At 36.9% G+C, this 12,012-nt stretch overlaps 1 protein-coding gene across 11 annotated transcripts in view; it reads left to right on the top strand.

The window, feature by feature from the left end:
- Nucleotides 1–12,012, top strand: part of CCDC150 (coiled-coil domain containing 150) — a 78,710-nt gene that overhangs the window by 14,846 nt on the left and 51,852 nt on the right. For 10 of the 11 annotated variants that reach the window (XR_009352089.1, XM_059168533.1, XM_059168534.1 and 7 more), the window contains 5 exons: nucleotides 1,643–1,759; nucleotides 2,625–2,754; nucleotides 5,584–5,627; nucleotides 7,251–7,343; nucleotides 11,336–11,443. Coding sequence is in view for 10 of the 11 variants with exons in the window: in XM_059168533.1 (XP_059024516.1) it covers nucleotides 1,643–1,759; nucleotides 2,625–2,754; nucleotides 5,584–5,627; nucleotides 7,251–7,343; nucleotides 11,336–11,443 (492 nt within the window). In the remaining variant the exon portion in view is untranslated. The remainder of the gene's footprint in view (nucleotides 1–1,642; nucleotides 1,760–2,624; nucleotides 2,755–5,583; nucleotides 5,628–7,250; nucleotides 7,344–11,335; nucleotides 11,444–12,012) is intronic. The other variant, XM_059168529.1, reaches the window with a different exon arrangement.

The raw sequence follows: 12,012 nt of genomic DNA, 5'->3' as shown, positions 1-12,012 counted from the left end.
AACACATGTAAAATAAATATGTACAATTTAGGAAAAGACCTATAAAATGTACTCTTACATTATCTTCACTGGGGCTTAAAAACAATTTCTTTTGACTTAACACCACTTCATAAAAGGAATAGCATTCGGCAATTTCCATTTAAGTTTGAAAGGATCTAAGATTTTATTTATTTATTTGAGAGAGAGATTACAAGTAGGCAGAGAGGCCAGCAGAGAGAGAGAGGAAGGGAAGCAGGCTCCCTGCTGAGCAGAGAGCCCGATGTGGGACTCGATCCCAGGACCCTGAGATCATGACCTGAGCCGAAGGCAGTGGCTTAACCCACTGAGCCACCCAGGCGCCCTGAAAGGATCTCTTTACCTCATGAGAAAAGAGATAAAGAGATTCTTTTTTATATCTTTATCTAACTCATTGTCATTTATGGAGAGAAGAGACAAGGTTAGTGTACCCAGTTCTTTTTTTTTTTTTTTTTTTTTTTTTTTAATCATGAAAAAACTATTTAGATTTAGCCAGCTGGACTCAGTTTAGATGATCCCAATTTTGTTGACAACATCCAAAGCATCATAGTCAGGGGCCAGCCGAACGTATGCCTTCTCTCCATCTGGCCTGATTAAGGTGTTGACCTTGGCTACATCAATGTCATCGAGCTTCTTCACAGCCTGTTTGATCTGGTGCTTGTCGGCCTTGACATCCACAATGAACACGAGTATGTTGTTGTTTTCTGTTTTCTTCACGGCTGACTCAGTAGTCAGGGGGAACTTGATGATGGCATAGTGGTCAAGCTTGTTTCTCCTGGGGGCGCTCTTTCGAGGGTATTTGGGTTGCCTTCGGAGACGCAGAGTCTTGGGTCCTCGGAATGTGGGTGATGTGCGGATCTTTTTTTTGTGACTGTGGACGCCTTTCAGCACCGCTTTCTTGGCTTACAAAGCCTTTGCTTTGGCTTCGGCTTTGGGAGGGGCAGGGGCTTCCTTCTTAGCTCTCGGCGCCATCTTCCGTGTACCCAGTTCTTGAGTGGTGTTTTTAATCCACTACTTTTAAGTTACTTTGCTTCATTATTTCCTTAGACCTTTTAATTCCAAAACAGAATTGGGACACCTTTCAAAGTTATGTTTATAATTCTACGGGATAAAAAATATTTAAAAAATAATAGGGAGATAAACTAATAAAATATAGAAAAATAGGAGTTAAAAGTCAGAAAATACAGAAGTACGTATATACTAAGGTGTGATATTAATGTTTTTCATCCTTTTTTGACAGGTCTGTTGTGACACATACTGTCACACCATACATAAATAATATACACAAACATCTAATGAAGCATTACTTACCCTTCTTTATTACATGCTGTATGCTCTGATATTTCCCCCCTTTTAAAGTGCTGCTTGCAACTTACTAATGTGTCTTGACCCACAATTTGGGGGGGGGGAGACACAGTGGGAAGACCGAGGCAACGGATTTGATGCTTCCTTTCTTAGTAGTTTATCCCTTGGGGAGACACTCCAGCTTGTTTCGGGCCGTCGTTATTGAATGAGGAGTGTCCAGGAGGGAAATGGCGTGTCTCATGGACTTTTCGTGGTGAGGCCGATCTTGGGCAAACTGCTGCGATGTTCCTTTGGTCTTGCCTAACTGCAGTTTCTTCTGTAGCTGCGGAGACAACTGTCTCAGGAGAAGTACCTAAGGGAATCTCTGGAGAAATCCGCGTCTGCCATGCTTTTCAAAATACAAGAAATGGAATCAACAGTGGAGGTGGAACGGAAGCAGGTAGACTTTCCTCCCCTTCTGTCAAGGAAGTGAACCCAAAGAGAAAGCTGATATTTTACCTATAAGTGTTTAGTTTTGCTAATTTTCTCTAGATCAAATTTTTGCCTGTAGTATTACTTGAAATACCTGCAGGTAATTTAGACTATTCAGTTCTAAGTACTGAAGGCAGTTAGTAGTTCCAAATTCTAATAACCTGTATTTGGATTACATAATCTTTACTTTAACCAATGGCTGTCCTTCATAATAAAATTATTTAAAAAGGTTCTACTTAAATACTAAATAAAGGTTCTACTTAAATTTGTTTTTGTTTCATTTTTTTAAGAGTTTTTTGTTTGACAGAGAGAGTGTGAGAGACCATAAGCAGGGGGATCAGCCAGCTTCCCACCAAGCTGGGATCATGTGGGGTTGGATCCCAGGATCCCAAGATCATAACCTGAGCAAAAGGCAAACGCTTAACCTACTGAGCCACCCAGGCCCTCCTACTTTAGGAATTTGTAAATAATCCTTTATTGCTCTAACTTGTGCCACCAATATAGTAGCTACTAGCCACATGTGGATATTTAAATTTAAATTAGTTAAAATTAAATAAAATTAAAATTCAGTTCCTCAGTCACTCTGGCCACACTTCAAGTGCTCAGCAGTTACTTGTGCCTGGTACGTGTTGTGCTGGAGAGAGCACAGAAAGTTTTGTCAGATGGCCCTGCTGTAAAACACTGCACCCTGCTGAAATCTTAAATGTAATGGAGAAACTCCCCTTCTCCCTCCAGTGATGTGTAGATAGGAAAATCTGCCTTACACATGTGCTCTGAGGTGGTTTGGTAGAAATCTTGACCTTGAAGAAAGGACTTTTTCTTCCACATTTCAGGTGCAGATTTTGCAGCAAAACTGCGTTGCCCTGCGCAGTTCTATACAGACCACCCAAGATCTGCTGGCACAGGAGCAACAGAAAAAAGGAGAGTTGGAGACTTCTATCTCTCAGCTCAAGTCTGACCTAAGTATGAAAATAGATGCTAGAAATTACATTTCTGTTAGGTGCTTTTGAGATTTCATGCAAAAGCTCTTAATATCCAAAGTTCTGGAAGAGACCATTGTTAGAGATTTTCCACAGGACCACAAGTAAAAAATTGTTGATTGCCTTTTTTCTGTGGCACTGGGGAAAAAAAAATGTGTTGGTAATAAAATAGAATTTGATCTTCTCAACTGTAGACTGTTCTATACATAAATTCTTTCTCAGATTTATTTAAGTGTTCATGGACTTGGGAATACTGGGTTTCTAGAAATCTAGATTGAATATTGGAGAATAGAATATTAATAAGGAAATAAGGCCTTTAATACTTGCTAACCTGACTCTAACCATTTATCGTGTTAGGCTCCCATTCAGGTTGCCAGTCTATTGATCTGTATTTGTATCAGTGGATGGTTGTAACTTAGAGCTTAATGTCCTCATTTTACAGATGGGTACACAGAGTCCTTACAAGTGATTGAGCTAGGAAATGGATGAGTCTAGTCGTGATCCCATGTTGTTCAGTCATGGTTCTTCCAACCCAGCAGTCCTTGGCATATTTACTATTTTTTGTTTGTTTGTTTGTTTAAGATTTTATTTATTTGACAGACGGAGATCAGAAGTAGGCAGAGAAGCAGGCAGAGAGAGAGAGGAGCAAACAGGCTCCCTGCTGAACAGAGAGCTCAATGTGGGGCTTAATCCCAGGACCCTGGGATCATGACCTGAGCTGAAGGCAGAGGCTTTAACCCACTGAGCCACCCAGGCGCCCCTTTGCTATTGTTAATATATAGTTGTAAAGCAGTTTCAGCCAGCATCAAATATAGGGATCACACTTCAATGCTTCACATGAGTAACACTTCATGGTTTACATAGAGCTTTCAGGAAAACAATCTCTGTAACATGCTAAACTATCCATACTTCCCAAAGTTAAAGCAAGGCCTGAGCCTGCATCTTCTAGATCCTGGCCTCCTGCCAGTGTGCCTGCTATGCGCTCTGGCTGTAGTGAGGGCAGGGAATACCAAAAGGGAAATGAAAATTTTAAAAAGCATGGAACAAAGAGTAATCTATTCAGTGTTTTGTTTTCCTGCTTTTAACAGAAAGTACTGTTTTTCTTATAGTTGTAGATTAATGAATTACCTGTGGAGTTCTCACTGTTAATATCCCAAGATAATTGTCCATCTGCCTATGATTGTGTGGCTACCAAAAATACATGTTATATTTGATGGTGCTGCCACATTATCTCATTTGACCTTACAACCTTGCAAGATAGTTAAGAAAATACACCCCATTTTGTGGAAGCATAAAAAGGTCTGTATCTAAGGACCCATGGCAAAGAGGACAGCTAGGACTAAAACACAGATTTTTCCATTATAGGAGCAATTTTTTTAATGTTACTTTTTCATTGGCTAAATGCTTTAGTTTTGAATTTTGTAAAGAATATATGGAAGACCATTTAAAAAATGAAAATTAAACATTAATTAAACCTAACACAAGGAAAAGGAAGCCTGAATACCAACAATATGTTTATATTGAATAACACTCTTTACATGTATGCAATTTGATTAAGGTATAGTTATGCTAACTAGATTAATAAAAGGAATGTCTCTAGATACTTGCTTTAATGAATTTAAAAATGTAATTATTAACAATAAACTTTTATATACACACAGAAACATGATGAAATTGTTCTCCCAAGTAAGATAAACGTTCCCCTTTCATTCTGACTTTGATTACTGGAACTTTTAAAATGGATCATATAATGATCCTTTTTATCTTTAACATATTTTAAATAAACATTTACCTTATTTAAAATGAGTCTTGGACTTACATACTCAAAAATTATAGTTTTTCTGATTATATCCTATGTAAAATGTTTTTATGCATTTTGTAATTTTCTGGCTTTAGACTATTTAAGTGAAACAAAACTAATAGATCTTTATGAATTTTTCACGAAGCCAAAACATTACTCTCAGAAAAGTTTACTTTGGGCTACTAGTGCACAGTGCCAAACTGTTCCCCTGTTTCTATCTTTGGTTTTTATTTTCACTGTATATACTCTCTGGGTAGTTTCAGATATTTTTTTTTCCACATACGATCCTCTTCCTGAACTCCAGATGGTATCTTAGTGCCAACTAGACATCAATATAGGGATGTCTTACAGAGACCTGCAAACACACGGTAAATACTTAAACACAGCAATCATTCGTACTTCTGTCCCGCGAACCTGCTCCTCGTCCTGCAGTCCCTACTTGCAGAGTCTGCCACCCGCCCCATTGCTTACATCTGGACACGAGATCTTCTCCTTGACTCACCTGTTGCCTCTACCCAGCAGCCAGCTGCCAAGTCCCGACCGACCTCCCTGCTTGCTGGATTTCCGGAGTGTGTTTTCCCTCCGCATCCCCATAGCCCTTCCCTGAAAGCCGCCTTTCAGTGTTTTATACTGTGGTAACTGCTCAGTTACTAAACTGATTTCCTCTTCCTTACTGAGCCTCTGCCAGAGAGTTCTCGCTAACAAAAACCCTCCATCAGGTGTCTCTCCGGTTTACAATCCCTCAGACGCATCAGCCTCCCTGCCTGCAGTAAAGTATGACCTGGTTTACTATCGCATGTGACTGTGCACTCTTTTCTTGATAATTTCATGACTTAGTTTCCAGTCTATAAAAATATGGTAGAAATACTTGCATTCTCCTTATTTTCACAACATACAGACTGGGGAAAAAAAAAAAAGAAAGCAAGCTGTTCCGGGAGAAGATACTATGTGATTTCAATGTCGTTGTAGTAAGTTATTATTACCATAGTTATGTGGACTCTTTGTTTTTAGTTTCTAGAGATGAGGTCATTTCCAAGTTGGTTGAAGAAAATAAGGTAAGTTTTGAGGTTGTAGAGTTCAGAGATGTTCTTTCCTCTTTCACTAAGTAATGTTTCCTCAGTCATGTTGGTTTGCAGTTGTTCTGATTCTCCTGAAATCCTTACTAGAAAAAAGTTGCAGTGTAAATGAGTCGTATGTTCAGACCTGTTGTCAGCTGGGTGTTAAGAAGTCATTTCAGCACATTATTATGGTTTGAAAAAAAAGATGAGTTAGCAAAAATTATGAGATGAATTTGCATCTTATCCTTATTGTAAAATAATTGCTATAAAATTTATGAAATATGAAAAATATTAACTACTTTTGGTTACTATAAGAAATATTAACAATAATGTGAATATACTTAATGCCACTGAACTTAACACTTGAATATTTTTAAGTGAACTGTACATTTTAAAATGATTAAAATGTGAAATTTTTTTTTTGAAGATTTTGATTTATTTGACAGACAGAGATCACAAGTAGGCAGAGAGGCAGGCAGGGGCCGGAGAGGAAGCAGGCTCCCTGCCAAGCAGAGAGCCCAATGTGGGGTTCCATCCCAGGACCCTGGGATCATGACCTGAGCCGAAGGCAGAAGCTTTAACCCACTGAGCTACCCAGGTGCCCCTAAAATGTGAAATTTTATGTTATTTATATTTTATGAAAATAAAAAATGAAAAAAAAGAACTATTACCACTTTTATATCTTAATACATTTCTAAATCAACCTTAATGTGAAGATCCTGTTTGGAATAATTTTTCTGGGTTCTGTCTCATCCTGTAGTAGGTGATGTTTAAGTCTTGAGATGCTTCTCCTGGAAAAATAGAAGCGTGGTCCTCTCTCTATAGGGAGAGGACTTGCACTTTGCCCTTCCCATTTCAATAACTACCTGTTAGAGGGGAAAAGTAGTTCATATCCCTGTCACCTATTTGGTTGTTTGTTTTTAGAGCAAAGGTGTTTTCTTTTGTTCCACACCCAGGTAATCCTTGATGAAAACATTTTCACCTACAGAAAACTTTAAAAGATCCTTGGATGTGTTTGAAATCACAAAAGATAACTGCTTAGGGGAAAAAATATGTATGTAGTATAACAAATATTCATCTTAGCAGAACTTTCTTGACGAGAATGCTGGTTAAATATTTACATTTTGGTTTTAGGCAAATTCTTTCCAGTTTGTAACACCGTATGAGAACATTTTAATTAACAGTTTTTATAATTTATGGAGGATCCAGGTGGTGGGTATTATGGAGGGCACGCATTGCATGGAGCACTGGGTGTGGTGCAAAGCCAATGAATTCTGTTACGCTGAAAAGAAATAAAAAAAAAATAAAAAGAAAAGTTTGAGAGTTGAAGATATCAGGATTTTTAAAAATTCTTTACAAGATGCTTATCTATAAATATCATTAGTACTAGAGCACTGGATGTTACACCAACTAATGAATCTTTGAACACTACATCAAAAACTAATGACATACTATATGCTGGCTAATTGAACATAACAACAACAACAACAAAAACAACAAACTTGAACTCATAGTAGCCAAAATACAGAACAGGTATTTTGATAGAGATATTCATAATAGCTCTTACATGTTAAAAAAATAGAGAGAGAGAGATAGAACTTACTATTTTTGCTCTTACAGAATGTGCAGATGTCTTTGAACAAGGAACATGAAGAAAATGCATACTTGAGGTCTGAATTAGTAGCTCTTCATGAAACATCAGAAAAAGCACAGGTAGATCTTATTTCTGTAGTTTTTAGATGTTAATTTTGTTTAATTAAGGAATCAAAAACAAAGATTAATCCTGATTATATTAATTCATACTATCATGATAGGTATAATTGGTATATAGCATTATATTTCAGGTGTACAACATAATGATTCAATATTCGTATACATTGCAAAATGGTCACAGTAATTCTAGTTAACATCTGTCACCATATTTAGTTAAAAAAAATTTTTTTAAAGATTTTATTTATTTATTTGACAGACAGAGGTCACAAGTAGGCAGAGAGGGAGGCAAAGAGAGAGGAGAGGGGGAAGCAGGCTCCCCATGGAGGAGAGAACCTGATGTGGGGCTTGATCCCAGGACCGTGGGATCACTATCTGAGCCTAAGGCAGAGGCTTAACCCACTGAGCCACCCATTTGCCCCCGCCCCAAATTTTTTTCTTGTGATGAGAACATTTAAGACTCACTCTCTTAACTTTCAAATATGCAATACAATATCATTAACTATAGTCATCATGCTGTACAGTACATCCTCCTGATTCATTTATTTTATAACTAGAGGTTTATACCTTTTGACCCCTGTCACCATTTTCTCCCATCCCTTATACCTCCTGCCTCTGGCTCCCACCTTCCTGTTCTGTGTATCTGGGGACTTGGTATCATTTTTTTGTTTTTTGTTTTAACATTCCACACGTAAGTGAGATTATATGGTATTTTCTTCCTCTGCTTGACATATTCCATTTAGTATGCATTCAGGGTCCCCCCATGTTGTTGCAAATGGCAAGAGTAAATTCTTTTTTGTGGCTGAATATTATCTATCTATAACTACATGTACACACATACCACATTTTCTTTATCCATTCATCTATTGATGGACACTTAGCGTTATTTCCATATCTCGTCTATTGTAAATGATGCTGCAATGGATGTAGGCTTGCGAATATCTTTTTGCATTAGTGTTTTTGATTTCTTCATGTGAATGCCCCCGACGAGCAGTTGCGGGATCATACGGTAGCTCTAGTTTCAACTTTCTGAGAAACCCCAGTATTGTTTTCCTCAGTGGCAGTATCAATTTACGTTCCCTTCAACAGTGCCCAAGGATTCCTTTTTCTCCACATCCTCTCTAATACTTATTATTTCTTGTCTTTTTGGTAATAGCCATTCTAATAGGTGTGCAGTGATATCTCGTCGTGGTTTTGATTTGCATTTCCCTGATTAGCGACGCTGAACATCTTTTCATGTACCTCTTGGCCATTTGTATGTCTTTTTTGAAAAATGTCTGTTCAGATCTATGGCGCATTTTTTTTTTAAAGATTTTATTTATTTATTTGACAGAGATCACAAGTAGGCAGAGAGGCAGGCAGTGAGAGAGGAGGAAGCAGGCACCCTGCCGAGCAGAGAGCCCGATGCGGGGCTTGATCCCAGGACTCTGGGATCATGACCTGAACCAAAGGCAGAGGCTTTAACCCACTCAGCCACCGAGGCACCCCATTTGGCCCATTTTTTAATCAGATTTTTTAAAGCTACTGTGTTTTATTCTTTATATATTTTTGGGTATTAACCCCTTATAGATATATGATATTAATACATGATTACCAATATTATCTCCCATTCAGCAAGTTGCCTTCTCATTTTGTTGATGGTTTCCTTTGCTGTACAGAAGCTTTTTAGTTTGATATAGTCCTATTTGTTTATTTTTGCTTTTAGTGTGAGACCAAGAAAATTACCTATGTTTTCTTCTAAAAGTTTTACGGTTTCAGGTCTTATGTTCAAGTCTTTGATCCATTTTGAATTAGTTTTTATGTATTGTACAAGATAGTGGTCTAGTTTCATTCTTTTGCATATGCCTGTCTAGTCTTCCCAACACCATTAATTGAAGAAACTACCCTTTCCTCATCAAAAAAAAAAAAGCACAGATAAATCTTCCAATTTTTGTGTTTACATGTTAACATAATTTTGTTCAGTTAAAAAAAACCAAGAACCAAAATTGATTCTAATTGTATGCATTCATACCATTGCCATGATCCATTTTTAAAATTTTCTTAAAATCTGTTTCATCTATGAGCCATTATCACATTAACTACATTTCCCATTTCACCAAATCTCCTGTGACACGTAAGTATATGAGATATACTACTAAATCATGCACTAATCTACATTTTACCTTTGTCTGCTTTATATTTTGCTCATTAAATATATAGCTTTCATCTATGCCTATGAACTTCTAAACAGTCCAGTGCTACAGGCTATGCTTATACTTTCTTTGTATGTTTTATAACAAACAGCGAAGTAGGAACATAGTAAGTACTTACTGGATTTTAGAGTACTGTGTATTATTTTCTGTAGGATGGTGGTTTCCAAATTTAGCTAATGTGGTGTGTGTGTGTGTGTAGGCAAACAAGTTATTTCTCATAGGGTCAATGAAATCGTATTAATCACTTAAAAGAACTTTTTGTTAGTATGATTTGATTGCTTCAATACTGGGATCATAATGTTGCTGTGCTCTCTTTATGATAAAGGAAATAGAAAATAAATGTGTTATTTTATAAAATAATAATGAAAATTACTACTTTTGCTATGGTAGTAGTAATTAACATTTACCAAACTCATTCTGTGTTCCAGGCATAATTATAAGCACCTTATGTTACTAACAAATTGCAATGCTTATAATAGCACTATTACAGAAACTTATTATTCTCATTTTAATGATAAGGAAGTTGATATATACAGAGAGGTTCAATATCATAGCTAATAAGTCACAGAGTTAGAATTTGAGCTCAGACATTTTGGCTTCAAAGAAAATTAACTATTTCTTTTCAAGGATCAAGAGTTTATCTTTGCTTACCCCTAGGTATTCCTTAGTGAATAGTTTCTACATTTGGTTATAATTTTCAAATGCCCCTGAACATGGGCCTTCCTTCTTTACTATACTACCACTTAGGCTTTCCAGATAGTTTTTCGTTTCTTTACTTTCTTAACATTTTTTGAGTGTTTTTTAATTGATCCTATAGTTATTTGTTCCCGTTCTTGAAGAATTTTTTCATTAAAGGTAAGATCCCTGGGGTGCCTGAATGCCTCAGTCTGATGGATACCCAACTCTTGATCTTAGCTCAGGTCTTGATCCTCAGGGTCATGAGTTCATGCCCTATATTGGGCTCCACACTGGATGAGGAGCCTACTTTAAAAAAAAAAAAAAAAAGGATCCTTGGCAAATACACTTTGCAAAAATAACTAATAAGATAAATGTTTTCCACAGGAATAAAAATTTCAAATGTCAAAAAGACAACAGAATTATATGATAGATTCCTTGTACAAAAGATCTTAGTTTTAATTTGGATGATCCGTCTTGTGAAAAGGTACAATTATCTATATTTTGCTTTTGTGGATACTGTAATTGATGGTGAAAGAACTTAGACAATTTGTATTATTCGCTAAACAATTCTGAACACTCATCTAATTGTGGGACTGAATTTCTGTAGTACTGGCCAGGCATCTACAATGTGAAGTCCATTCTGTAGATGTCTTACTCTGTCTCAACAGTGTTCAAAATTGTGAACAGCTAATTATTGAATGCTTCGGTCGCTCCACCAAATAAATAAATTTCTCCTTTGATTGAGCATTATGTGGGGTATTGACTCCAAATATTAGAAAGTATTATCTAATGAAATACCAGTTGGAGATAAGTAAATTAAGTTCACATACAGAGTGAAATACTATAACATTAAAAACGCGGTAAGTAGGGGCGCCTGGGTGGCTCAGTGGGTTAAGCCACTGCCTTTGGCTCAGGTCATGGTCTCAGGGTCCTGGGATCGAGTCCCGCATCGGGCTCTCTGCTCAGCAGGGAGCCTGCTTCCTCCTCTCTCTCTCTGCCTGCCTCTCTGCCTACTTGTAATCTCTCTCTGTCAAATAAATAAATAAAATCTTTTAAAAAAAATGCGGTAAGTAAAAGTAATTATTTACTGGAGAGATCTGTAACTCGCTGTATATACCATCTTAGGTTTCGAATGACCAGCTGACTAGAAAGTGTTCAGAGCTGAACAGCATGCTTGAGACTGTTAGTATGGAAAATGCCAGAATTATTGCTGACCATCAAGCCATTCTGCAGGTATTCGCTTAAAACTTGTCCATTTCTGATAGAATCACAAGAAAACTCCTTGACTAAGAAATTAGGAAATGTGTATGACCAATTGGATATATAAAATATTTTAATAGTTTCAAGAAATTTTCTGAATTACTTTATTTTTTATTAGTGGTTTTCAATTTTCATCAGAGGGATCATTTAGCCTTATGCTCAGTCCTTTCTTGACAGTTTCTTCTCAAATACCATTATTTTAAGAAAAGTGATTACCTGGCCCAAATACTCAGTATTTCCTCAGACACCTGTGGTTTTCCCATTTTGCTTATGCTGTTTCCTTGACTGAGAAAGGTCTTTATTTCATCTTCAGCTATTTCAAATTCTATTTATTAAGCCTCAAATTCATAAGGAAGCTTGATCACTCAAACCAGAAAGATGAGTTTTCTCTGTTAACTCCTACTCCTAGGACATTAAACAGACTTTCATAATAATAGTTCTCACTTTTTGGAGAGTGTGCTTACTGTATAGCAAGCCTTATACTAATGATTATACATATATTACCTCCTTTAATTCTAGCATCCAGTAGGTAGAGGAATATT

Source organism: Mustela lutreola, chromosome 3, assembly GCF_030435805.1.
Source record: "Mustela lutreola isolate mMusLut2 chromosome 3, mMusLut2.pri, whole genome shotgun sequence".
In the NCBI taxonomy this organism is placed as follows: domain Eukaryota; kingdom Metazoa; phylum Chordata; class Mammalia; order Carnivora; family Mustelidae; genus Mustela; species Mustela lutreola.
The sequence above is the reverse complement of the archived record's forward strand: the minus strand, read 5'-3'. Positions and strand labels throughout refer to the sequence as shown.